The sequence below is a fragment of the Rhinolophus sinicus genome, linkage group LG13 (genome assembly GCF_036562045.2).
Source record: "Rhinolophus sinicus isolate RSC01 linkage group LG13, ASM3656204v1, whole genome shotgun sequence".
In the NCBI taxonomy this organism is placed as follows: domain Eukaryota; kingdom Metazoa; phylum Chordata; class Mammalia; order Chiroptera; family Rhinolophidae; genus Rhinolophus; species Rhinolophus sinicus.
The window spans coordinates 42,138,858-42,165,926 of record NC_133762.1 but is presented as its reverse complement, the minus strand read 5'-3'; the positions used below and the strand labels follow the sequence as shown (position 1 = coordinate 42,165,926).

Below are 27,069 nucleotides of genomic sequence, written 5' to 3'. Positions count from 1 at the left end.
CTGGCCGCTTTGACCATGCCCGCAGCTGACCTAACAGGAGGAGCCACCACCTGAGACCCAAGTGAGACTGAAGCAGAAGATGAGATGACTGAGAGTGACGTGCTGGAGCAGTACTGAGTGTCCCACTGCAGAGAGGATGAGGGATCAATCAACTGGCATTAGAATACTAAGGGGAGGCTGACACCACAAGGGTGGAGGACCTGGAACTTCCAGAAAGCAGAAACCTGAGCCTCACGTACTTCAGAGCCTGCAGGCAGGCTCTCTCCCATGTTAAACTGGTTAAACTAGGTTTAACTGGGTTAAAATGGGTCCAGTGGGGCTTTGGCACTGCAGTTCCTACCTCGTTGAAAATAAGAGATACACGGGCAGCCCGGGGTTCAGTTGGTTAGAGCATGAGCTCTGACCCAGAGGGTAGCCTTAGAGTTGATGGGCCCTGGAGAAACACACGGTTCCCCAACACTCCCCAGTAAAATGCAAAAAAGAAAAAGAAAATAAGAGATACATTTTCAGGAAGTGATTGTGTGTGTGTGTGTGTGTGTGTGTGTGTGTGTGTGTGCTTTCTGGGATGTGCCCCGGAGAGCTAACTAGGCGTAATTGGAATCCCTGAAGAAACAAAAACAATGAAATATAATAACCATTTAAAGATATAACTCAGGAAAATGTTTCTGAAATAAAAAAGGATTTCAATCTACATTTGAAAAAAAACACAACAAAGGGCCGGCCCGGTGGCTCAGGCGGTTAGAGCTCCGTGCTCCTAACTCCGAAGGCTGCCGGTTCGATTCCCACATGGGCCAGTGGGCTCTCAACCACAAGGTTGCCAGTTCAATTCCTCGAGTCCCGCAAGGGATGGTGGGCTCTGCCCCCTGCAACTAAGATTGAACACGGCACCTTGAGCTGAGCTGCCTCCCGGATGGCTCAGTTGATGGTTGGAGCGCGGGCTCTCAACCACAAGGTTGCCAGTTCAATTCCTCGACTCCCGTAAGGGATGGTGGGCAGCGCCCCCTGCAACTAAAATTGAACACAGCACCTTGAGCTGAGCTGCCGCTGAGCTCCTGGATGGCTCAGTTGGTTGGAGCCTGTCCTCTCAACCACAAGGTTGCCGGTTCGACTCCCACAAGGGATGGTGGGCTGTGCCCCCTGCAACTAGCAACGGCAACTGGACCTGGAGCTGAGCTGCGCCCTCCACAACTAAGACTGAAAGAACAACAACTTGAAGCTGAACAGAACCCTCCACAACTAAGACTGAAAGGACAACAATTTGACCATTGTTCCCCAATAAAGTCCTGTTCCCCTTCCCCCAATAAAAATCTTAAAAAAAAAAAAAAAAAAAAAAAACACAACATGCTTACACTACAAGATATATTCTAGTAATGTTACTGGTAAATAAAGAATCTTTGGAACACCCAGGCAAAAAGATCAAGTATAAAGGCTCCAAAATGTTTTTCCTGAACATCCAAGAACTCAGGAATATTGTTTTTATGAGGTCATGTAGAAATAGAGAATCAAAGAGGAAAAAAACTGAAACTGAAGATTTTCTAGAAAACACCACATGTCATAAACTATGGGATACAGCTAAAACAGTGGTCAGAGGAAAATTCATAACTTAAACACTGATACCAACTTTTTAAAAAAGATTGAAAACAAAAGAATTAACCACCCTTAAAGAGAGCTACAGATAAACCAAATAACAACAGAAGGAAGAACTTAATGAAAATACAAGCAGAAATTAATGCGTAAACGGTGTTTTTTTCCCCTTAAGTTGAATGATAGGTACTTGGATGCTCATTATATAATTCTAAGCACCTTTTTGTAAACATGAAATATTTCACAGAATTTTTAGGTTTGTTAAATGAACTATACTATATCCACACAATGGATAATAAAAAAGCATAACAATGCTATGTACAGTTATGAAAAAATCTCCAATACACACTGTTAAGTGAAACAAATGAGTGCAGAATCCTTTAACTAGTAGGCAACCTATTGGGTAAAAAATCATTGCAGGCAGGAAATAGAATAAGAACACATGTTCATATTTGCTTATATTTGTATAAAGAGAAATAGAAAGACCTGTAGGAAACCTAGAAAGCTACTGACCATTGGGGCACTAGGGGGAACAGAGTGGATAGGGACAGAGGTGGGAGTAAATTTTTCTATGAAAATTTTTTATCATTTTTATTTTCTAAACCATGTTACCTGTTTGGAAAATAACATTTAATTAAAAAAATAAACATGTTAAAAACTCAAGGCTGGCCCAGACAGGTTCACTGGTAATTCTGCCAAACATTTAAGGAAGAAAATATACCAAGTTTCTAAAATCTCTTCCAGAATATAAAAGTAGAGGGAACACTTCCCAACTCATTCTATGAGGCCAGCATTACCCTAATACCAAAACCAGACAAAGACATTACAAGAAAACAACAGATTAATATTGCTCACAGACATAGATGTAAAAGTCCTCAACAAAATATTAGCAAATAGAACCCAACAACGTATAAAAAGAATTATATACCATGATCAAGTGGGATTTATCCAAGGTATGCAAGGTTGGTTCAACATTTGAAAATTCATTAATATAATCCATCATATCAACAGGCTAAAAAAGAAAAATCACATGATCGTATCAATAGAGGCAGAAAAGAGCATTTGACAAAATCCAACATTCATGCATAATAAAAACTCTCAGAAAACTAGGAATAATGGGGAACTTCCTCAACTTCATACAGAATATCTACAAAAACCTACAGTGAACATCATACTTAATGGTGAGAAACTAGAAGCTTTCCCACTAAGATCAGGAACAAGGCACGGATGTCCCATCTCACCGTTCCTTTTCAACACTGTGCTGGAAGTCCTAGTTAATGCAATAAGGAAAGAAAAGGTATACAGGTTGGGAAGGAAGAAATAAAACTGTATCTGTTTACAGATGACATGATGGTCTACATAGAAAATCTGAAAGAAACAACAAAAAACTTTTGGAACTAATAAACAATCACAGTAAGGTTGCAGGATGTAAGGTTAATATTAAAAATCCACTTGTTCTCCTCTGTACCAACAATGAACAAGTGGAATTTGAAATTAAAAACATTACCATTTACATTAACACCTGTTTTGTGAATGGGCCATGTACGCAAAGTGGCTGAAGAAGCCAAAAAGCCAAAGAACTGAGGCAGACAAGTCCAGCCTGTATGTTTAAAGAGCTTAATAGGGAACTTACACACAGAAAGCAGTCTCAGGAGGCAAGATGAATGGTTCCCCATGCCTTCCATCTCCCAGACAGTTTTTTACAGCAAAAAGCAGTGAGAATGTATGGATAATCAAAGGGACCAGGGGCCTGGAGGCTCTGGTGCCAGAACAAGTTAAGAGAAACAGAGGGCGCTCCGTTCTGTAGAGCAAATTAATGGGAGTCCTGTGTGATTATATCCCAGAGCTCACAGTGGAAGTGGAAGGGATCAAGGGTCCAGGTTCACACAGATGTCAAGATGGCAGATTAGCTTTAAGATGGAGTCACGTATGTTCTGCACAACACCCCCAAAAATGAAATACTGAGGTATAAATCTAACAAAATATGTACAAGATCTACACGAGAAAAACTACAAAATTCTGATGAAAGAGAGCAAGTAACTGAATAAATGGAGAGATAGTCCCTGTTCATAGACAGGAAAACTCAATATTGTCAAGATGTCAGTTCTTCCCAACTTGATCTATAAACACAACAATCCCACTCAAAATCCAGCAAGTTAATTAGTGTATACTGACAAACTGATTCTAAAGTTTATATAGAGAGGCAAAAGATCAACTCAGTATTGAAGGAGAAGAAAAAAGTTGGAGGACTGACATGACCCGACTTCAAGATTACTATAAAGCTATAGTAATCAAGACAGTGTGGTATTGGTGAAAGAATGAAGAAACAGATCAATGGAATGGAAGAGAGCCCAGATATACACCCACATAAATATAGTCAATTGATCTTTAACAAAGGAGCAAAGGCAATACAAATAGTATTAGAACAACTAGACATCACATACAAAAAACAAAAAATCAATGTAGACACAAATCTTACATCCTTCAAAATGGATTGTAAACCTAAATGTAAAGCAGAAAACTATAAAACTCCTAGGAGATAATGTAGGAGAAAAATCCTTTGGATGTTCAAAGCACTTTGGATCAATTCAGTGATAGTCAACCTATGCTGCTTTGCAGGTACCTGTGTCCAGCTGGCTCTCCTGGACCCTTGGGGGCATCTTGTACCCTACATAGCACTTAGCAGTGTCAGGCTCAAGGCAGGCTCGATGAAGGTGAAATAAGCATAAAAAGTTGTGGTGGAAACCCGGCTCACAGGTGTTGGGCCAAAACTGGAAATGTACCAAAAAGGTTTTGGGCAAGCTTCAGGGTTAAGGAAATCTGGGTATTAACTGGGCATCTAGAACAATGAAAATCAGGGGCTCAGGGGCTCCAGGGCAGGGTCTCAGTCTCCGCCATTCCCTACACATCTGTTTCCTCCACCTCATAGGAACCAAGGCTACCAGCCCGCTTAACCCCAGTTCCCACAGCTTTCAAGTGAGATGGTCTCACTCTCTTGCTCAAGTTCAGTATGAAGAATAGGCAGAAAGGTTTCAGACCAGACAAACTTGGGCCTTTCAACAGAGACCAGAAGGGTTTGCTTTCGTGAAAACACGGTCACTCCACCAGAACCACCAGCCCAGAATGAGGGGAGGGGCAGCTCAGAAGAGCAAACTGTTCAGGGTAGGGGTGTCCCACTGGGAAGCTGCAGGGCATTTCCAGTAGCATGGCTTGACACACACAGCCTGAGGTTCCTTTAGGTCTTCAAGGTCAGAGTGATCTGTGGAGAAGGTGACCTCGTCCCAATGGTGATAGTAGTGATGAAAAGCACAGCATGGTTGGTGGCCTTGGCTGAAAACTTGGAAGGGCAAAACCCCAATCACAGGTGCTGCCTCCTAAGTGGGTGTGGGTGGGTCCTTCCTGGATGCCAAAGGGCAACTGATGCTTGGCAGGCATAAAATGGGGCTGATACCAGCATCCTGACTGCCTAGGCTTGTTCTGCCCATGAAAGAAAACACCTCACAGATAACAGGGCCGACCATGAAAATAGATGTAAAGTGAGGTTATTTTTTCCAATGGAATCATTTTAGTATATGTGCTGCCAAAGCGACACTCAATGGAATCATTTTAAATCACCACTAGGAACGGCTGATTAAAGATTCCCTAACAGCAACTTGGTGCCCAACCCACATCCCTTTGGGCCTGACCATTGTCCAGGGCCTGAGAGCTTTTTCTGGGGGAAGAGCCAGGGAATTTGCCCTGGGACCAACTCATGACCACTGACCGAAGGCAGTAGCAAACACCCACATATTCTCACCCCTCAGGTGAGGTCATTCAGAGGTGACTGTTGTGTACTGGTCCCCAGAGACACAAAGCTCCCTATCCACCCCCTCCTCATAATGCATCTGTATGGGCTACCTCCCCTTCCAGTGCTTCCTGGAATCACTTCCCACATAAACTGCTTGCACCTAATCCTTATCTCAGGCTCTGCTTTTCAGGAATCTACACCAAATCACCACATTGTGGTAGAGAAAGCAAGTGCTACCATCCAAAGAAGGCACATAAGGAAACAGAGGGGGCAACCTTGACCACAAAGGTTCAAACACCCAGCCCAGGACCCTACAGCAGCATATGCATTAATCAAATTTACAGAGATAGAGGGTGAAATCACACGGTGCTTTTAATTCAATATGAAAACAATAACATCATCTAGGCCAGACCTCTTGTACCGATCTGACGGCACTTTCTCTCACTGTGGACAAGGGAAGCCCATCATTCTCTCAAGGTTGCCTGATGGGCATGGGCTGGGCCCAAAAGGACCTACAGAATCTTCCCCTAGTGAACGACTGACACATCTGTGAACTGTGGTGGGGCTGGACACCTAGCAGGTCCTCACCGACAAAATCCTTGTTGACGATGTTGCTTAAGTGGGTGCAAAGGCAGGGACCAGATCCCCCACCCTAGGAGTCTCAGACTCCTTTTGCACTGCAATGACTGGGTTTGGAAGAAGAAGGTGGGCTGAGTTCCAGGTAGCGGTTCCTCACTGCCCCAGCACTCGGGGCTGGTGCACTGTTTGGGGCTGGCTGGTGGGGATGGGAGAAAGTAGGGTTAAAGACAAGCAGGGCTGGCCCACACCAGCAGTCTGAATAAGTCATGCGGCAGCTCCAGGCACAGGATATTCTGCGATTCCCCCCTTCCACCTTTTCTGCTACCTTGTCCCATCCACTTGTCCTGGGTGTGGCAGCACACCAGAGCTGGGAGCAGGTGGGGCAGGAAGCAAATGCCGAGTTTCACCTGGCTGAGCGTTCCAACATCCCCATCCTCCCTCCTTGCCCTCTTGGAAAGTCCCATCCCAGTGAGGCGTCAGCGGGGCCAGGCAGCACTGAATTCTTTCTCCAGACCTTGGACAAACTGGTCATTCAGGAAGAGCAGCTGACCATGAGGCAGGAAGCGGACGAGGATGGCTTCAATGCGATCAGCTCGCAGCAGGAGGTTGGCGCCGGGGGCTAGCAGCCGGAGGTGGTCGAGGAGGAGGCGAGCCAGCAGCCGAAGGGTGCCCTCGGCCAGCAGCAGGTTCTCATGGGCATCCAGCACTAGAGCGAAGCCTAATGAGAGCACACCCAGCCACACCACTGTCCGAGGCTCCTGGAACGGGTCCCCTGCCGCCAGGCGGAAGGCCCCTTGTGGGGCCTCATGCAGGGGCACTGGCTCATCTGAGGACTGGGGCTGCAGGTCTGTAGGGGGTCGGCCGGATGCCTGCTGCTGCAGCTGGCACATGGACTCCACCTGCCTGTGGAAAGTGGGTGAGTCACCAACTTCTGTCATCCTCATGATCACCCCTAGAGCTAGGAGCTGCCATTATCCCCCTATCTCGGATGTGGAAACTGAGCCCCAGAGAGACTAAGTGACATACCCAGGGCCACAGAGAAGGAAGTGTGAGCTGGAACAGGAATCCAGGCTCCAGACTCCAGGCCCTGAACCATTTCACTCAGTGTGGCCAAGAGAAGGCAGGGTTTGAACATGGCTCCTTGGGTTGGAAAAGAGTACCAGGAAAAGAGCCTGACCCACCTGCTTTACAGAGGCCGTCTCAACATAAAGAAAAGCAACCAATGAGAAGTGGTGTAAAAGCCACATCCAGCCCATGTCATCCAACCTCTCCACCCTCATTCCATCCTGCCACCCTCTCCAAATAAAAAAGAAAAGACCTTCCACTTGGCCATCCAGGCTTTTGAAAGCATTCTCTGATCCCTTCTGAACTGCTTTCCAATTTGGGCTGTGCACAGGCGGGTCTTAAAGGTACCTGTTTGGTTTTCTGTGCCACAAGAAGGGGCGGAGGTCCAGAGGAACAAGGGGATGGCAGGAAGTGGGCACAGGACTGCCCCCGAGTATTAATCTACCACCCAGAACACAGAGGTTCCAGGAGATTCTGGCACCTGCTGGCCCCATCTGGAATGGGAAGGTCCAAGGCCAGCTACCCCATCTGGAACAGTGTTTCCTAATTTGTGCTCTGTGGATCCCAGGCTTTCAGAAGGCTCTGGGCATAAAGAGTTCCCACATACCACATTTTCTCTCCTCCTTAGAGATTACAAAGTCTACAGGCACGCTAACAGCCCTGAGAAGTCCTGTACTACAAAGTATGTCTAATCTGTACTAGGGTTTGCCTGCCTACAGTCAATTCCAAGATCTGTTGCTTTCTAGCTGCATAACCGTGAGCAGTTCCAGAAACTCTGTACCTCAGTTTACTTATCTGTAAGGTGGGAACAATAGCTGTACCTACCTCAAAACACTGTTACAATGACTGAGTTACTATACATGAAATGCTCAGAACATAAATGCTTAGCACATAATTCAGGCTCAATAAACACTAACTATAATAGTAATAGTATTAGGTTGGTGCAAAAGTAATTGCAGTTTAAAAGGTTAAAAAAAAAAATTGTAAAAACCGCAATTACTTTTGCACCAACCTAATAATAGCATTATTATTAATATTTTCTGTAACCCTTTTTCATGTAACACTTGTGAACAACTGTGGAAGACTCTTTGGAAAATGCTGCTCTAAAATTTTCTCTCTGTTTCTTAGTCCTCCTGTTTCTCCACTCCAAAAACCTATATCCAGTATAGTATGTTCGATAAAGGTGTGGGGCTGGGCTGTGTGGTTACCTGGCCACAGCCAAAATCTGCTCCTTGCGGAGGAGTCTGTCCCTCTCAGCACCATGTGGCCGTGAGTCATCGGGTAGGTTCTCAGCACCAAAAACACAGGAGTAGAGCACTCGGCAAAGTCCCATGTCCTCGGCCTGCGGGGCCCTCAAGGTGTGGATGAGGAAGGCATGGACCATGGCTCCAGGGTGGGTGCTACAGGGAAGCCAGAAACCTCGGTGAGATAAGCATGAAACCCCTGCAGAGGAGGCAAACACAGAAAGAGTCTGATCTAGCAGGATCAGGCATATGTTTGGAGCTGGTGTGGCTGGTCATTCACTGGTCCTGCTCTGCCACCCAAGACACACACCCAGCCTTTGAATAAGGAGTCGGATCAGCACCTCCTATGCCCAAAACAGTTGGTGGTGAAAAAATCTGACAACCCCAAACTCAGTTCTACAAAACAACTGGCCAAGAATCTTCAAAAGTATCAAAGTCATGAGAGTCAAAGGAAGCTGGGGGGCTGCTCCAGACTGAAGGAGACTAAAGAGACAGGACAGCTGAATACAACGTGTGTTCCTGGATGGGGTCGTAGGCCAAGAAAAAGGTAGTTTCAATAAAGGGCACTATTTGGACAACTGGAAGCATTTAAACATGGACAAGTTAGATAATAGTTTTGATCAATGCTTCCTGATTTTGAACGTAGGGGAATGTCCTTGTTTTTAGAACATACATACTGGTATACCTCTAAACGTAGATGTTAAGGGTCACTGTATCTGCACCTAAATTATCAAAGGTTATACGGGAGTTCTTTATAAAAAAAAATATTTAATTTTCCTATAAGTTCGAGATTATTTCAAAATAAAGACTACGCAGATATCTGCAGTTAAGGATAAATAGATCGCCAGTTTAAATTGGTCAAACAGGAAGGTTCCGAAGGCACTTTGAGAATCGGGGCACACTGATCTCCAGCGACCTGCTAGCTGCAAGAAGAACGCGTCATCAGCCCTCCGCACCGCGTCCCCCCCCCGCCCCACAGAGAATGGTAGCGGCCAAGACCCTTTACGTCACTGCCTCGCGCAACTCTGCAGCGCAGTGCATTTTGGGGGTTGTCGTTCCTTGCTCCAGTGGACCAGACGTGGGCGGGAAACCCCCCGAATGCGCAGTCCCTGCAGCCCCAGGCCGCTGTCCTCGAGGCGTCGCACTCACCCTTCCTTCTGCGCTCGCGGACTTCTACTAACAGGCCGCTTCGCTCGGCAGCAGGGGAGCAATGGCGGCTGCGCGGCCCCTGCACGCCTGCGCACACCAGTCATGGGCGCGTACACAAGGATGACGCGCGCTGGGCGGGCGGGGCCTTCACGTCCAGTGCGGCGCTCCGGGGACCAAGCGGGGCGACGTTTCAACGCCTGGACACAGGGCACGGGCAACCTTCATAATCAGACCAACGCCTCCTTGCTCCGAGCTCCCGGCGTCGCTCCCGCACGTTACTCCCAGACCGGGTACGCGAGGTCCCCGCCCGAAGTCCTGGAACAGCGGAGCCCCAGGCCACCTTCCCCGGCGGCCGCGAGGGGGCGCAGCGACCCGTCCCACAGACCTTTGAGTAGAGGCCGGGGGAACGCGTCGTCACCAGTGGGCGGGGTTCAGACCCCTATTGCCCATGCCAACCTTGTGAGAGGCTCGCGGAGCCTGAACGTGCATAGCCGAGTTCTCAAACTGGCCAATAATGCGTGGGAATCATTGGGGCGTCTGATAAAATGCAGATTCCTTGGAAATTATGACTTTGGGGGGAAATATATATTTAGGCAGTTTTGGGGTCAGATTCCGGGTTGTGGGTACCTGCAGTGGATTAAACTAGGGCTCGGTTTGGAGTAGAACGAGTCAAACTTTGGTCCCAACCCTGTCACCAGCTGTGTGTCCCTGACATGTCAGTCACTTCGTTGGACCCTGGTGAAGCCCATAGGGTTTAGTAGGCTGGCCAGTTTTTACTTTCATTCTCCCACCTCTAACCAGCTCCCTTCTTGTCCCCTCTTTGAATGAGGCCATCAGAGGCATAGTAAAGAGGCTTGTACCTTAAACCTGAAAGGGTCTCTGCCAGGTGCCAGCTTCCAGAGCCCTGCAGTGGGGTAAAAGCCCCAATTAGAGGCTTGGCCCAAAGGGGTTAAGCCTCCTTGCTTCCGCCCCACCCGCAATCCCAAGTTCTGTCTGGGTCTCAGTGCCTGCCCTGGGTTCCCCTCTCCCCCACACACATACACACTACTTTACCTCTTGACATTGAACTGGAGCCTTCCCAGATGTGTCCCGGTGTTCTGTGCCTCACAGCGCCCCCACTGTGTGTTCCCTTAGCCTGGAAGGCCCTTTCCTCCGTTTTTTTGTCCTTCAAAATGTGCTCAGACCAAAACTTAGGGGAAGCCTTCCTGCCCAAACTTTCAATTAGCATTCAGCTGTCCCCTTTGCACCCATTATGAGGGTCTGCTATAGTAGTGTCTCCTATGAGATCCAGCCTGGTTATGGCGCCTAGCTACACTCTCCAGGGTGATGCACAAGGCAGGCCTGGAACCAATCTGGACACATTCCTTGGTGACTAAAGAAATGAAGGACAAGAGCACAGCAGCCTAGGCAGGGACCATGGAGCCAGGGCCGTCCAAGGGCTTGTACTCTGGGCCCCTCTGGTCATAGGACCTGGGAAGGGGGCTACTGAAGAGAGGCTAGAGGAGGTGGCCTGGGGCTGGCCAGGGCATGTGGGTGTTTTGACCGCAGGTACAACACATACGTAAATATATTTGTAGGTAGAGGGGCAGGCCTGGAGAGTGTGGGGCCTCAGCCACAAGGCTGGGGTAATGTTGGCCAATTCCTGGTCCCCATTCCTTATCACTCTCAGCCAGGACTCATTTCTGCCAGCTGATTACAGCAGAGAGCTGGCAGAGGGCTCTAGTCACTGGGGGCCACCTGACATCTGGAACACAGTATTCCAGCCTCTGTCTACTCTTCAGGCAGTGAGTCCTGTCCAAATCTCAGGCCACTTGGGGAGCAGCCTGTGAGGTGCATGGAGGACACTTCAGTGAGAAGCTGGCCTGAGCCACCTCCCTGGAGCTAGTGGGGAATCCAGATGGAGGTGGTGTCAGATAAGTGGGGCAGACCCAGGTGCCATTTCTGACATTTTACAGCCTTCGGCGAGCTTGTGCTCTGAGATCAAAAGCTATATGCTGAGGACAGTGAGGCAGGAAAGAGCCTGAGTCCCTGAGTTGCTGCAGAACCTTCCTGCTAAGTGAGGAGCATGTACTTTAGGTTTGTTAAACTTTTGTGTAGGGATTATATGCAGCTTAATTCCTTCCTAAGTGAGGTAGCGTGTGCAGTGGGCAGGATGGAGCCTGGCACTAGTAGGCACTCGGTCAATCAATAAATGTTGACAACTATTAATCTAGAGGCAGAACAGGAAAGCAGAGCTTTCTGGGGCCTTCTGGTTTGGTGGCAGCTTGGAGGCAGGGGGATGGACAGTGCTTCCTCGGGTTACCAGACCCACCCTGAAGACAAAATGGAACAGTCTGAGTGTGTTGGGGGCAATGTGTGTGCATGTTCACTGGTGCGAGGCTTTTCTAGTGGTTACCCTAGAGATTGCGGTGGTCCTGGCACACAGTTAGTAGGTACTGATGTGGGTTTGTGGGATATGGATAGAGGGGCAATGTGACTGTGAGAGAGACAGAAAAAGAGGAGAGAAGGAAAAAAAGTAAAATTAAATAAAGCAGTACAAAACAATTAAAGGAGCATGAAGGAAGCAGATAGATGGCTGGATTTGAGGCCCGGTCCACCTGCCTAGATGGGACCTGGAGTCACACCTTCCTGTCATTTCCCTTCCCCTCCCTCTGGCTATGGGCAGAGGTGACCATCACCCCATTCCCCAGCCCTGGGTGGCCTGAATTGGGAAGGAGTTGCCTGCAGCCGCTCAGATTGGCTCCTCCCCACCCCCTCCTTTGCTTTTTACCCGTGTCAGGATGAATCCTGCCCCACAGTGGCAGACAGCATGGTGCTTGCCTGTTTCAATCCCCCTTGATGTCCACCGGTGGGATGTGCTTGGTGACCGATACCCAAATTGGAAAGCAGGGCCCATTCCCCAGCGACCCAAGCATAGCAGTATCCTGAATTGCTGAGGAGCAGCCTGCTTCTCCCAGACATTAGGACCAACCCCCAGGTCGCTCGCATACCTCCAGAGGCTGGGAGCTCACTCTCGGGACAGCCCCCATTGTTTTCTAACAGCTGGAAATCCATCCGGATGATCTTCATAGACCCTGAGACTTCATGCATACCCATCAAGCAAGCCACCACCTACTTCTGGATGTGGGGAGGGCAATTAGGTGGAATCTGCAGCTTCAGGCAGTGGGGTTTTTCTTCTTTTTTCTTGACTCCCTGATAAGGATAGCTAGCCATTTCTTGAAGATTAGAGCCGGAAACTAAGAGGGGATCTGCTTTTTTGAGAACACAGGCAGGCTGAGATTGAGTGGATATGGTTGACCTAGAATAAAGTGGGCCAAAGTCAGGCAAGCATTCTTCATTCTGCTCCCACTCTCAGAGCCAGCTCAGAGAGGACATTGCCCTGTGTGGGCAGCCACCCATGGGCCACCCAGATGGCTTCCTCCTTTGTCTCCACTGAACCCCATTCACAGCCTCCTAACTGCTTCCTACATATACCTGCTTCCTACATACAGTGGCTGGGTTTTAATCCTGTAACCCATGACCGAGGGGTTGTCCATGTGCAGAAATAGGAAGAAACCCCCAGAATGGTCCCCTTTTTAAAATTAAATGTTTTTAGGCTCATCCTTTTGCCTATCTGATCTCCTTGTAATCCCCAGATGCCCTAAGTGTTAACAGCCATAGCAGACTCTTGTATGGCACTTGCTGTAGGCAGACCCTGTTCTGAGTGTTTTATATACACCAACACAATCGATCTAATCCACAACCCTTTGAAGGAAGGTCTTTATTATCCCCATTTTACAGATGAGAAAATTGAGGCACAGCGAGATCGAATAACTTTCCTGATGTTAACACATATGCTGAGGGAGGTGTGCATGTTTATAGATTTCAGCTTGCCCCTTCCCCTCACCTTTTCCCCCTGTCCCCTTACAGTCACGCCAGGGGCTAGCTCAGCCACCGCCCCCAGCTCTGGGAGGTCATAAGCCCTGTACTGCTTACTCCCTACAACCCACCCCTGGGAGCTTCATCCCACCTGGATTGGATGACCTCCTTTCCCAGTGCTCCCAATCCCAACCCAGCAGGATCCCTTCCCCAGCCCTCCTTTTACTCCCAGGGCCCTTGGGAGTAGTGTTGGCTGGGCCCCAGGGGGAGAGTCCATGTGTGATTCGCCCTTTCAAACGGCCTCACTTCCTGTAGGGCTGAGAGCCAGGAGGCCCCACGAGGTGGCTCAGGCCCAACCACGTGAGGCCCCTTCCCCTCCCTCCAGCTGCCCCAGGCCCCATGACTAAGAGCCTGGCAGCTGCGGTTGCCACCCCCTCCCAGGATGTCTGTGCCCTTGAGGACTGGGTGGGGCAGAAACAATCCCAGCATCGCTGCCTGGCACAAAAACTCCCAAGTGGATTGGGTACGATTGCTTCTTACCTTCTGTCCCATAACCAACGTCTTCTTTGAACAATAGACTGAATAACTTCACATCATCCAACATTTTCTCAAGGCCTGACTTTCATGGCTGCAAAACAGCCACTTCTCCATTATTACTCAACTTCCCTCTCCTGATTGTTTCCAGATCCCACGTGGCATGGACCTCCTTGTCTAAACACCCTTCCTTTCTGTACCACTAACATTTATTGCCTCTGCAAAGTACTGTGCCTGTCAATTCTAGGGATAAAGACTTTTTAAAAATTGTAAGTTTTCTAGATGGTTGTGAGCTGTCGACAGTGGACGGACACAAGCCAGTGACATAACAGCCAATTAACTCCAGAGTCATTTTAACTTTTTAAAGAATCTGACAATAAAAAATTAAGGCTAAGGCTAATGTTTTGATATATGAGAGTCAGAAAACAGGCTGGGTCTATGATGCTCGAACCCCTGCTACTGCTACGTCATGGTATATAGACTTGGCCTTGACAACAGAGCTATATGCTATATACAACAATCAAATATTCTGGGTAAGAGAGAGATTAAAATTTACTGGTTTGGATGGGACTATGGAGCAAGAGAACCCTCGGCCACTGCTGTTAGGAAGAAAATTGGTATGGCAACCCTGGAGACCTGTGTGGAAAATACTAAAACTGAACATATACACTATGACCCAGCAATTCCACTCCTGGGTATATTCTCAGTACGATTTGAAATAGTCCCAAATAATCCATGGAGGGCAGAATGGAAATGTTCTCTATCTCGATTGTGGTGGAGGTTACACAACTGTATGCCTTTGTCAGAATTCACAAAACTGTACACTCAAGCAGTTGAATTTTATTGCATATAAATTATACCTTAGGGTTTTTTTTAATTTAAAAACCAGAAGAAAAAAAGAATGAATGAGTCAATTTAGGAGTACCATATAATGGAATACTACACAGCAATGAAAAAGAATAAACTGCTAAAGGAAACACGGATGGATCTTTCACTTATGCTGAGTGAAAGGAGCCAGATACAAAAGAGTAAGAACTTACAGAAGTCAAAATAGGGGTGATCTCGGAGTTCAGGTAACTGGGAGGGACCTTGAGGGAGCCTCCTGGGATGTGAGGAGGTCCTATATCTTGAGCTGTTTAATGGTTCCTCAGGTCTGTGCTCTATGCTTAAGGTGTGTGCCCTTGAGGAGATTGATTATTCAAGTTTAAAAATATATATATTTTTTCAAATTGTCATTGCAAGTTACCCAGAGAGTAATTCAGACAATGCCCAGACCCCACACGCACCCGCTGACTTGGCTAGGCCTGGCACAGGCCAGCTCCCGGCTTGTGCCCAGCCCCACGCAGCTCTTTAACCACGTGAGCCAACCACACATGGCTCCTCAAGGGCTGGAATTCCTGCCCCGCCCTAGCCCAAGCAAAACAACCTTTAAAACTGGCCAGCAGCCCAGGATTTTAAACTGCTTCCTTGTCTGACCCTGCCCTCTTTATGAACATCCAGGAAGAAAGTTACAGCTTCTTTGCAAGTGGGGCAGGGCGATTAGGGCACCTTTGCTTCAGCCTCTGGATTTCCCAGGGGCAGAGGGGGTCCTGGACTAAGTTGGAGAGGTGAACTCCTGGGGTCCCCTCCCCCAGGCCCATGCCTACACCTCCCTTAGAGTAGACGCCAGCACCAGGGCCTTCTCTTGGGGGAGTTTTGTCTCTTGGTTTGACCAAGGCCCCTTCCTTGCCCACCTCCTGTTTCTCCTGTAAAATTAGCTGAAAACCAACCTGGTGAGCTTAGGCGACATTAAGCTGTCTGGAGCAGACTAAGTGCCCATGACTGCAGCCATGACTCTGAGGGTGGATTATGAGGGTGGCAGACATAGCTGTGCATGTCAACACCTGGCACACAGCCTGGGGATTGTTAGACACTCAGCGCCTGTTGCTCCCTCCTCCCCATGTGGCTACAGACTGATGGGAGTGAGAAGAGGACACTCAGAGCAGAAGCCAGGCAGCCCAGCCCCACCCTCCTGACTGCTCTGGGACCAAGGCAGGAGGTGAGGAGTGGGGGATTCCTGGGCAGCTGGAATGCCTGCTCTGCTTGTATTTGCTGTGACCTGGGCCAAGTGAGTGCCCTCTGAGCATCCAGCTGCCTTCCTCCTCTGTAAACCCAGGAAGGGAGCGGGGTCAGAGCACCTGAGCACTCAAAGTGGAGCAGGCAAGTCTCAGCATGACAGTGCCCAGGGCATACTCTTTCTCGGGCCTGCACAGCTATTTTTCCTTTTCTGGGACAAGCCCCCTTACCCAAGTAAACGCTGGCTTTCCTGTCAGCTACCTGCTTGGTGGAAGGCGTTTTGGAGCCTTCAGTGCCCTCCCTCCCGGAGCAGAGGCCCAGCCCCCAGACACCCCCCACCTGTTGTGCCCTTGCAGGGACTCTGAACCAGGAGTGATGACCAATCCTTTAGGCATAACAAACTTGGGTGTCAAGTTGTAGACAGAGCAAGTGTCCTTTAGACCCAGCCTGGGAATCTGGAGACCCTTTCTTGTTGCTAGAAATAACCTTCATTTTCCCATCTGTAAAACTGAGTGAATAATTATCAGGCCACCTACTTCAGAAGGTAGATGCTTTGCCAGAAAGTGGAAATGACGCCTGATGTGTCAGGCAGCATCTTATTTGTACATTTGCAAAGGAGTCCTTGCAATCACAGACAGCTCACACTGGGATGGGGGGAAGTTAACAGCAGTGATATTCCGAGGTGATTTCCTGCGACACCTGGTTTGGGCCTGGGACCGGCTCTCCCAGGTTGGCCCTTTCCCATTTTGTGATCTTGAATTCAGCCATCTCCTAGGTGGTAGAACCCCTCCTGGGTGCTGGGGATACTAAGAGGAAAGTCATTTTCCTGACAGGGCAGGAAGGCTTCTGGGAGGAGGTGACATTTGAAATCAAGCCTTATAGGTGGAACAACAGATAAGGGAAAGCATTTCTGAGGGTGCTGCCGCAGATGCAAAGGCAAGGGACTGTGAAGAGTAAGGTATGGGGGTTTCGAGTCAGAGGTGAGGGATAAAACTGGCGAGGGTCCAGGTCCTAAAGATCTACTTAGTTGTTTATCCTGCTGGCAATTTGGGGAAGCCATGGACAATTCTAGAGGAGTGATAGGGTCACTTTTGCCTTCTTGGTGCAGTTCAGGAAGGGTGAGCCCAGAGGTACTTGAGCAGTCAGATGTGGGGGAGGAGGAAGCTTGGCAAGACTTGGAAAGAGCATGAGGCAGACTTTCCAGGCATCTTCCAGCCCCAATCTGCTGACCTGCTCCTGCCCCATCCCACCATCACAGCCTGCAGTGGTCTTCTCAACGGTCACACATGACACGATGCTGGTTGCTCAACTTGTTCAGTGCTTTATTGAAACAAAGCCCTAACAGATGACATCAGAGCCTTCAAGCATAGCCCTTCCCACATCCTGAGAGTAAGAGTCTAGGGGTGGCTCTGTCCTTGGTTTAGCTGCTTCCGTGACATTTCCTCTTAAATATTTCCAAACCTTAAAGTGTAAAGATTTTGTCCACAGAGACAGACACACATATACTCCTGCTGTAGGCTGTCACGCTCACCGAAATGCTTCCACTCAGCGGTTTGTATGTGCAAGGCGCTGTGTATCTACAGCTATCCACCCATCCATCATCCGTCCATTCGTCCATCCATCTGTCCGGCCACGACAAGACAGCAATAGGTTCTGACAAATCAGGCCCCAAGGTTCACAACAGTGGGGGCTGGGCTTCTAGTGAGCTTAAGGATATAGGCCTTCGCCCTCGCCCAGGGGTCCCCAAGGATAACTTCCCTTTGTGAGGCAACAGAAACTAGGTCAAGCGGGTAATTAAGGTTTGAGTCTCCATCCTCAACTGGACAGGGGAAGCCTAAGCCTCAGCCTGTGAGTGACCTGAGATGGGCAAAAAAATCAAGACAGACAAATCAAGCCTGCAGGTAACACTGAAACAGGAAAGAGTAAGAGCTTATGTTTGTGCTAGAGGTGTACATAAGGGGGGACAGGAAAGAGGGAACAGGAAAGGGGAACACGCAGACACACTCAGGAGTGCTGTGTGGGCCAGGGCACAGTGCTGATGCCCAGGGCGGGGAAAAGTGCAGCTCTGGCCCATTCTGGGGGCTGTGGCTTTCCCCCCAGCCTCATACATACAAACAAAGCCCCTACAAAAAAAGGGGATTTTTCTGGATACAGGAAGACAAAGGGTTAACCTAAACAAGGAATGAAAAAAGCAAAAAGCCTCCTGCTGGACACAAAATACTTGAGCTGGACTTAATCCAATTTCACTAACAGGCCGGGTCTTCCAGGGGCTGGGGTGGGTGTAGGGGTGGCACTAGGATATGGAGTATGGTTGGAGTCAGACAAGGGGACCAAGACTAGAGGCAGGTAGATGGGACACCCTTGCCGTCTTTCCCTGGACAGCACCTGGGGCTTCCAGCAGACCCTCAGCCCTGCAGACCCCTGGGTGGCTGGTACCCAGGCCACGCAAGGCAATGAAGGTAGTTGGGACCATGACTGGCCCTTCACTGGTCCTGCAGGCGGCTGCAGAGCTCCCGCCGGCTCCGCTCCCCAGCCCAGCTTCGAGTCTTGAGGCGGAAGGTCTTCAGCTCATCCTTGAAGGCCTCATGGTTCATGGGCCGGTAGTCCTGGGGCTCACAGAAGGTCTAGGGAAGGATGGGAGGGGTCAATTAATATGGAAGAGCAGGTAACTTTGGGAAGGGGAAGCCCTCCCTTCTCCTTCTCTTAGAGTAACCACCTGACCAAGCCCTTTCTCTGTAGTACAACCCTCCCATGAAGGCTGCAACCACCCCTGCCTGTGGTACCGGGTGCTGTGGGAAGAACTCCTTGTAGCCGCCTTTGAGGATGTACATCTCAGGATAGTGGAGGCTGGGGTAGTCGTTGGTGGCCCGGTCTCGTTCCCTAATGAAACGGCACCTGGGACCAACAGAGGTGTGGGAGTCAGAGCTCGGCGTGCAGTGGGGTGGGCCTCAGGGGACCTGTTCTCTGCACCCACCCCTTTGAGGGCCTTAGGAAACCACAGAAGGTTCAAGTGTAAGCATGTCAGCCACAAGAACCCTTTTAGATCAGTCTGGCTACTGGGTACAGAAGAGGAGAGCTGGGGAGATGGAATGAGGGAGGCAAATAGAAGGGACTCTCTGTTTCTAGAAGGCAGTTCAGAATCTTTGTTAATATCTGGCCTAGACTGGAAAAAGGGAAGCAGAACAGAGAGAAGTAGACAAAACTTAAGAGATATATTTCAAAGATCTGGACAAGACTTAGTGAGGACAAGAGGTAGGGAAAGAAAAGGACAATTGAACACCGGAAGGGTCAGTGTCAGAAGACTGGGATAGGGCCCTTGGCTTTTAAGGACACTGCTGGAAACTTGGAACCCGATGTTGTTGGGGTGGCAGCAGTGGATGCAAGTGAGGACACAGCAATGGAGGCCTGACAGGAAGGACAGAAAAAGGGAGCCAGGAGGGTGCCATGCACGAGGAAGCCGGGGAGAGGTCACTCCAGATGGTCAGAGGCAACAACACGAGAGGCTGGGCTCGGGCCTCCTGGCCATAGGATGGCCCCAGCACCCATAACTTTGGGCAGAGATGGAACTCACATGCGGGGCCCACGCTCAGATGAGAATTCACAGTGGAAAATGAGGATGATTCTCTTGTCTAGGCTGCAGGGCATGATGGGGCTCTGCAGCAGGAAGGTCTCAGCGTCCCGTTCCAGGGGCAGGTTCACGGCAGTCTGCCAGACGAGCCAGAGGTCAGGCCACAACCCTGGGCCTGGGTGGCAGACCCCTCCCCTATGCAGTCCCTGTCTTTCAAACGGGTGACCCCACCTCTTGCTGGGCAGGACCTTCCCCACGAGAGGGTAGGTGCACCCGTAGAGGAAGGATAGAACCAGTGAATCTTCAGGGCTTCTCTTGTCACCCTGTCTCACCTTGATGTGCCCACCTTCATACTCATAGGGGTATCTGCAGTCCACAATCACAAACCTCTCCACGATGTTGCTGAACTTGCCCATCAGCAGGGCCACCATCTGTAGGAGGCCATGGAGGTGAGTCCCAGCAGGTCAGGCTGTCAGGGAGGGCCTAGACCCTACCCAGGGATTGCAGCCTGTTCCTCAGGAACATTAACAGGCAAACGGCTCATCCACACTTACCGTTTCTGGCGAGATGTACTTGAGGTCTTGGTGCTTTCCATCCACAGTCTGTAGGAGGAAGGCCTGAAGGGAAGCGGGGAGAGAGAGAGGAGGAAGAAAGTGAAATTGGTAAGAGGAGGAGCATGGAAAAGATGGGGTTTCTTTCCCAAGCCCAGAGACCACACCTGCTTTGACCTTCAAATTCAGCTCTGGTTCCCATAGCAACTGAGAGGCAACTCTTTGGTCTGATACCCAGGGAACAACCTTCCAAGGGGAAATGAAGAAGGGGAGCAGAAGTGATGGAATTCCTGCCTCTTGTCCCCCGCTCTGCCAAGCCTGGGAAGGAGGCCCAAGGGGAATCAAGCTAGTCGTTAGTTCGGAAATGTCTTCTAAGGTGGAAACACCACTGATGCCCAGACATATGTGAGGTAGAGTTGGGAGACCAAGTAGAGCCAGCGAGAGGAATCTAGGTGAGAGTAAAGGAAGATAGGATGCAAAGGACAAAGCAAAAGGGCCTCTGGGGCAAGAGGGAGGTGCGGAAGCAGCTGCTGGGCTGGGGGGCCACAGTCAGTAAGGGGTCGAGCCTTAGGGTACCTTGGAGTAGTCCCCAATCAGTTCACGGTGGTCACTGTCCAGGATGTTCTCAATCTCGTCATGACACAAGGACTTGGAGCGGAGGACGCGGGCTTTCTGTGAGACAGATGGCAGCCAGGGTCAGAGGGGAGGCCACCCCTCCATGCCCCATCTGACCAGTACCCCGCTTTCTTGCACCCTAGGTGAGAACGGGGCAGCCCCACCCCAAGAGGAGGGCACTCACAGGTTCCTCGGCCTCCAGCTGCTCCTCCAGAGGGGTGATGCTCTTCCTCCGCTTGTTCTGTATGGGCAGGTCCCTGTCCTGGGGCCGCTCTAGCCTCTTGAGGACGGGCCGGATCACACCGCAGGGCATGGACGGAGAGCGGAAGAGGCGATGACACTTGCTGTACATCATGAGGTCCTGGCAAGGGCAGCAGGTCCGGGATCAGAGCGCCCCCCACTGCAATCCCATTTGGAGGGTAGGGCCCCACCCCTCCAAGTTCTGAGGGGGCCACCCCAGAGGCTCACCTGCTCTTCTTCCTTTTCCAAGGTCTTGACCAGTGGGGCGCTAATGAGGCTCTCCATGCTTGGGGGGACTGCATCATTATCCTGAGGCCAAATCAGCAAGAATATGGTCACCCCCGCAGGTACAGACCAAACCTCAGGCCCTGAGTCCTCCAAACACAGCGTTCTCTGTTCTCTCACAGGTCTCCCTGGCCCTGCCAGCATATCCACACAGGGCAGCTCCCCAGAGCAAGGAGGCTGCAGGGTCCCCCTTGCTGCTGGGGCCTGCACAGAACTGAGAGAAGCATGGCCATCCACCTTGCCCATCCTCCCCACACTGCAGCAGCAGCCACCTGCTCTTCTCTGATTGGCCAGAGGTCAGGCTGTGACTCCGTTACCTCCAACTCTTCTGACACTGGAAGGAGGTCATAAGTCTTGCTGTAGAAGCTCAGAGTTCTCTCCTCTTTGGGAGACCCCAGGGAGGGAGAGGTAGGGCCCCTGACAGGGCAACTGCTTACCTTTAAGTCATTTTCTAGGATGTCCACAAACCCATCGTCTTCCTCAGTAGCCCCTTTGGTGGGGGTCAGGGAGAAGTGTTGGGCCAGGGGACTCAGTTCCTCTACTTCCATCTTCCACTCAGGGATCAGACACTGTATGGGTGATGAACAGATGCAAACTACTCGGGTGGGGAGCCGCGGCAGTCCCCACCCCCATCTTTCTGAGAAAAAGTTTCCCCTGCGTTGGGGCTCACAATCACCCTCCTGTCCCAGGCTGCCTTCAGGGGCACTCGCCCTGCGCCCTGCGTGCACTCCTGCCCTGCAAAGGTCAGCTCTCCCGATGTACCATCAGGTCGGGGGCCGAGCTTGGCCTCTGGGCAAAGGCTTCTCTGCGGGTGGTCCACTCTGCCATAGCATGGGTGTGGCTGGGATGTGTGGGCTTCCACGGCATCTTGAAGACAAATCCATCCTGTGGGCAAGATTGGGGGTGGGAGGGGCATTGTCAAATGCCCGAGAAGCACCCCAGCATGCCCCCTTCTCTCCCCGGAGTGTTCCCACTCCAGCCTTTTGGAAGCGCACATTCTCTTTGTCCTCCTCAGAGCTTCGAGTAGCATGGCTGCGTGCCTCGCTCTTCCTCCAGCTGCCGGGCGCTTGGGAGTTGGTGATGTTCCGTAGCACAGGGCTGTGGCCCAGAAGCCTCCCCTAGGGAGCCAGGAGGGCAGCAGGTGCTGAAGGCTGCATTCCTCTGGCACCAGGCCAGGCCCTACTTTTCTCATCCCTCCCCCAACTCCCCAGTCCACAAGGCCTGGTGGCTGAGTGTCACTGAGACAATGGGCACACCAGCCTGTCTACCTCCCAAACCCCATCTCCCGCAGTCAGACCAGGGACACCTGAACCTAAGTGAAACCTCTTGGAATTGACCCTGGATCCCTCTGCCCTTCCCCAGACCTGGCCAGCGTGCCTGAACCTCCCACCGGGCCTCAGAGGGCACTCACCGGCAAGGACTGGAAGCGTCGGATGGTGAAATGATCGCTGTAGGAAACAGAACACATCAAGGTTGGAGAGTCTGGGACCGCAATGGAGAGCATGCAGGATGTCCCTCCATGCCAGAGCTCTGTACACCCCTAAGGGAGGGCCTGGGAGAACACCTTCCCCATGCCTACTCCACCCAACAGGGAACAGGGGTAGCCTATGGTGGGTAGACCACGGGAGCCTGCAAGAGGTAGGCCGAGCACTTACCTTCGAATGAACTGGCTGGCTGCCTGGATGGCCTGTTCAAACCTAGGAGAGAGAAGGGTCCCATGCAGCCCACCTCCTACTACGATCTATTGCCCACCCCCAGCATCAGGTCCCCAGTCCACAAGGCCTAGGGGCCAGGGCTTAGGACAGTGGAAAGGGAAGGTAGGAAGAATATCAACCACAAGGGGGCCCAGATATTGGGGAGTGGGGAGATGAAAGGCAGCCTGGGATTTTAAAGGCTGCCCTGAATGGAAGAGGGCCAGAGAATGGCAGCAATGGAGACAGCTGGGGCAGGTCATAGGGGTGGCTGAGCGTTACCCAGACAACGGTCACGCCAGCCTGCCCACAGGCCTTCCACCTGTATGCAAATCACCTCAGCAGGGCCATATGGCAGCCAGGAAAGGCATTCATCCATCCCATGTGGGCCTTGGCCCACAATGTGGGTGTCTCCAGGCCTGGATGCCAACAAGGCTGGCCTTCCCTCTCCTTGTATGGGGCTGTGCTGGCTACCCCAGGACAGGAGCCTGGTATAGTGTGCCCCTGGATCAGCCCCAGTCTGCCATGCCAGACCCCCTAGTGACAAATGTGTAGGGTTACATCTTCTCCTCCCTCCTATGGAATTTTCCGGGACCCAGCCTCTATCCCACCCCCTCCTCCTGCCTTAGGATAGGCCAGCAGGCAAGGAATTCCAACAGATGTTCCTATTGAGACTGGAGCACAAGCTCCTGTAGACAGGCCCCACCCCCCTAGCTATGTTACCAGAGACCACCTGCCACACAGGGCTTTGTGCATCTATGCACACACACACCCTTCTTTCTGAGCAACTGTGTAACCGTCAAAGCACGTGCAGAGGTGAGGGGACATTGAGGACTAAAATATCAAGGAATTGGCCCCCGGGTGTGTGGGGGGGTGGCTATGCTCAGCCAACCTGGCATCAGGGGTGACCAATTTCATTGGCTTCATTTCCGATATGCACCTGGGCCTTAGGGAGGGTAAAGCAGGGACAGCTCTGTGTTGCCACCAAAACTCAATCTGCAGTTCCTCCCCACCCCCACCCCCACCCAATTCTCTCTTCATTTCCTGTTTGTGAACAAACCTTGCAGCCCAGCCCAGTCTGATCAAAGGCAATGGGGAAAAAAGACAGCCACTGCCCTACACCCAAAGCCATAGTCCCCCAGCCCAGGCTGGGGATGCCCAGCTGTCTTCACTAATGCTTGGCAGCTGCTCTGCCTGCTGAGGCTGAACAGATGGATGGGAAAAGCTGTGCTCTGCAAGGTACTACTCCTGCCCCACAACCTAGTGGGAGGGATCTGTCCTGAGCAGAAGCCACCAGCTCCCTCTCCAGTCCCCCTCACAAAGGGCCTGGTCCAGGGGTTGGCCAGAGGGTCAAGTGTCACTGAAGCCAGAGGTTTCTGATAGGATGGCCGAGGGCCAAACCAGCCTGCAGCAATTGTTTTGTTTGGCCTAGAGTGATAAAGGTTTTGAATTAGTTGGACCATATTTTAAAAGTGTGGTATTTCACAGGAAAAAAATGTGTATTGGCAGAAAGAAAAATGAGACACATACCAGGCCTCTATTCCCACAAGACAAGGGCTGGCTGGCGTCAAGTATCTGCTGTTTCCAGGGGCCACCACCCCAGCTCTGAGCCCACTCCCAGCTGCTCCCGTGAGAGAAGACCCTTCTCTGAGACAGGGAGAATCCCAGAACTCAGGAAGGTCATCCCCCAGATGGGGATCCAGAGGGGTCTGTCCACTCTTCCAAGCTTCCCCAGTGAGTTTACACTAGAGCTGGGATTCCCAAAGACAGGTGGGAATCCTTGGTAGTGGGGAATCCCTCTTCTCTACTCACGTCTCCTCTGCCTTCTGGGGGTCCATGGGGCTGGGAGAATCCATGCAGAGACCTGGGGGGACAGAGTGCCTTGGTTTGAAAGTAGTGCCATCCGCCGCATACTTTCCCCACCTCATCCTAACCCTATTCAGAGAAGGGAGAAAACTTGTTTCTATTTTAGAAACAAAACCCATCCATGGACTCTAAGGGCTGACACTGCCCCCCAATTTGCCCAGGGCTCCACTCCCTGTTTACCATGGAAACACTTCTACATAGGTTTTTTAAGCCAAAAATTTGCTAAGCATTTTTCTTGAACTGGTTTAAGATAATTTATTCTAGAAAAGATAATGGCTTTTTAAAGTAAAAGATTATAGCTGAAGGCAAATGAATGTTATAAAATGACCAGCTTTCAGCCATAATGCCTCCCAGGTGGGGCTGTGGTTCAGAGACTTTGGTTTTAAATAGGTGAGATCTCATCTGCAGAGGGCCCCACCCAACCACCCACTCTGCCAGTCTGGGCTGGATGTGGTGAGCCCCACCAGAGATAGGCCAGGAGAGGCTTCTCGGCCCCCAGGTTATGGGAAAGATGTTAATCTAATTGGCAGGGATGTGGGGAGGCTCGGGCAGCCCCTCAAACTCCCCTGGCACCCCTGGGCCTCACCTGCATCAGAAGATTCAGAGGACTCAGACGACAGAGAGGATGCAGATGCCCGCCGCGGGGACAGGGGTAGGCATGTGAGCAGGTTGCCTACCTGACTCTTTGGGGTCTCCCTGGGAAGGGAGCAGGGACCCAAGGAAGGAGAAAGGTAAATGGGAGGGTTCAAGGGCTGGCTGGCCCCTGTTCCCACCAGCCACCCACTGCTGCACTGCCCCAAGGGAGGTGATGGCATGGAAGGCCTGTCCTCTTAGGCCAAGGCAAGCTCCTACTACAGAGGTCCTACATGTCTTCTCTTTGTTGATTGGTTTAAGAAAGGTCCTCCTGGGTGGAGGAGGAGATGAGCCCAAGACAAGAGCAAGGAGCTGGGCTGGGGACCACCCTGGGGGATGGTGGGGCAGCAGAGCAGCCCTGAAGAGCCTTTAAGCTCCTACCCATCCACAAGCCTTCCTGGAGGAAGGGCCAAGACTTGGGTCTCTGCTGCTGGGAGGCAACCAGCCTGGACCCTGCAGGTAGCTCAGGGAGCAGGACCAGCGTTTAACCCTTGAACCCCAGGATTGAACTGGGGATGGAGGGAGCAGGGGCATGGACATATGAGAACTGGACTGCTCTGCCACCCTCAAGTTCCCCCTCTAGGCTCACGATTTGGGGCAAAATGGTGGCGATTTGGGCAGAGATTAGGGAGGCAGCACGCTGGAGGTACACTGAGGGAGGAGGTGGAGAAGGGTGAAAAGAGGGTCTTGAGACTTGTGCTAGCCAAGAGCAGGTCACCTGGAGAGTGTGAGCAGCAAAGTCCTGGCCTCACCACCCTTGCTCTGCGCCCCCGAAGCAGGCTCTGCCCGGGAAGCCTCCCCACTTTGCCTCTCGGATTCGGGTCCCATGCCGGATTCCCCAGGAGGCCTGGGACCAACACCTGGGGCAGACTTCTCACCCCACACCCGGCCTCCTTGGGGAGCCCTACCTGCCGAGCCCAGCGAGATCATGCATGGTCTGGGTGAGGGTGGTGACCGGCGAGGAAGCCGTCGCGCGCTCCGGGAACCCCAGGAGGCCATGAGCTCCCAGCCGGAGGCCCGGACGCTTGGTACCATCGTGCACGCGGGCCGGACTTAGAGCCGAGCCCGGCGCGGCGGGATCTGGCTGGGGCAGCTCCATCGCGGCGGAGCCTAAGGAAGGCTGGCCGGAGGACCGGGCGACCCACAGAGGCCGGGCACAGCTGGACAGGACCAGGTAGGGAGCGGCCCGGGGGGAAAGGGGAGGAAGGGAGGAAGAGCAACGGGGCCGGAACGAGGGAGGAGAGGGAAGCGGGGAGGGTGGGGAGGGGTGTAGGGATGCGGGGACCTGCCACCAGTCGGGGAAGCCTCTAGCAGCAGCTGCCACCTCCACCTCCTTATATATTCGAAAAATAACAGCGGCCGCGCCGCCGGACGCCACCAATGGGGGCGCGGGTTAGAGGAGGGCGGGACTGAGGGCGGGCCCGCGGGGTGAAAGGCGCGAGGCTGGACCAGCCCCGCCCCGCCCAATTCCAGGCTTTGGGTGGGGCGGCGGAATTGGGGTTTCTCCCACGCCCCACCCCACCCCCCACCCCCCACCCCACCCTCGCACCCCACCCTCGAACCAGGGTCTGATAATCCTGGCTTCCCAAATTCCGCTGCCCGGGATGTGGTTTGGAGTTACACACCCCCAGCGGAGAGGGCCCCAGGGGAAGCAACAACCCCCTAGGGGGGCCTCAAGAGGGACCCCCCGCGGTTTAACATCATTTACAGGCACTGGTAGGCATTATGAGAGGCACTGTTACAGGAGTTTGTCAAACACGGCGGC

General features: G+C 51.6%; 2 protein-coding genes across 4 annotated transcripts; both read right to left on the bottom strand.

Annotated features, from left to right (window-relative positions):
* Positions 1 to 5,718: 5,718 nt before the first annotated feature.
* Positions 5,719 to 9,793, bottom strand: AP5S1 (adaptor related protein complex 5 subunit sigma 1). 2 transcript variants are annotated; one of them, XM_019733853.2, is made up of 3 exons: positions 9,409 to 9,793; positions 8,224 to 8,458; positions 5,719 to 6,853 (listed from the first exon to the last, which is right to left on the bottom strand). In XM_019733853.2, the coding sequence occupies exons 2-3, from the start codon at positions 8,397 to 8,399 to the stop codon at positions 6,427 to 6,429; spliced, it is 603 nt and encodes a 200-aa protein (XP_019589412.2). In that variant the 5' UTR covers positions 8,400 to 8,458; positions 9,409 to 9,793; the 3' UTR covers positions 5,719 to 6,426. The 2 variants fall into 2 exon arrangements, with proteins under 2 accessions (XP_019589412.2, XP_019589411.2); XM_019733852.2 differs by having other exon boundaries at positions 8,224 to 8,415.
* Positions 9,794 to 17,153: 7,360 nt separating this feature from the next.
* On the bottom strand, positions 17,154 to 26,613 carry CDC25B (cell division cycle 25B). Of its 2 annotated transcripts, XM_074317440.1 has the most exons (16): positions 26,213 to 26,607; positions 25,258 to 25,367; positions 24,618 to 24,669; positions 22,770 to 22,811; positions 22,526 to 22,562; positions 22,110 to 22,232; positions 21,877 to 21,999; positions 21,552 to 21,683; positions 21,058 to 21,138; positions 20,774 to 20,950; positions 20,551 to 20,646; positions 19,978 to 20,040; positions 19,756 to 19,854; positions 19,427 to 19,560; positions 18,639 to 18,750; positions 17,154 to 18,479 (listed from the first exon to the last, which is right to left on the bottom strand). In XM_074317440.1, the coding sequence occupies exons 1-16, from the start codon at positions 26,401 to 26,403 to the stop codon at positions 18,339 to 18,341; spliced, it is 1,713 nt and encodes a 570-aa protein (XP_074173541.1). In that variant the 5' UTR covers positions 26,404 to 26,607; the 3' UTR covers positions 17,154 to 18,338. The 2 variants fall into 2 exon arrangements, with proteins under 2 accessions (XP_074173541.1, XP_074173542.1); XM_074317441.1 differs by lacking the exon at positions 25,258 to 25,367 and having other exon boundaries at positions 26,213 to 26,613.
* Positions 26,614 to 27,069: the final 456 nt, after the last annotated feature.

Coding starts and splice junctions, on each gene's coding strand:
- CDC25B (XM_074317440.1), bottom strand. CDS start 26,403: ATGGAGCTGCCCCAGCCAGATCCCGCCGCGCCGGGCTCGGCTCTAAGT. Junction 19,855..19,977: donor AGTACATCTCGCCAGAAACG/GTAAGTGTGGAT, acceptor GGCCTCCTACAG/ATGGTGGCCCTGCTGATGGG. Junction 18,751..19,426: donor TCTGAGCGTGGGCCCCGCAT/GTGAGTTCCATC, acceptor TGTTGGTCCCAG/GTGCCGTTTCATTAGGGAAC.
- AP5S1 (XM_019733852.2), bottom strand. CDS start 9,512: ATGACTGGTGTGCGCAGGCGTGCAGGGGCCGCGCAGCCGCCATTGCTC. Junction 8,416..9,408: donor CCGCGAGCGCAGAAGGAAGG/GTGAGTGCGACG, acceptor GCTTCCCTGTAG/CACCCACCCTGGAGCCATGG. Junction 6,854..8,223: donor CAGATTTTGGCTGTGGCCAG/GTAACCACACAG, acceptor CACTTTCCACAG/GCAGGTGGAGTCCATGTGCC.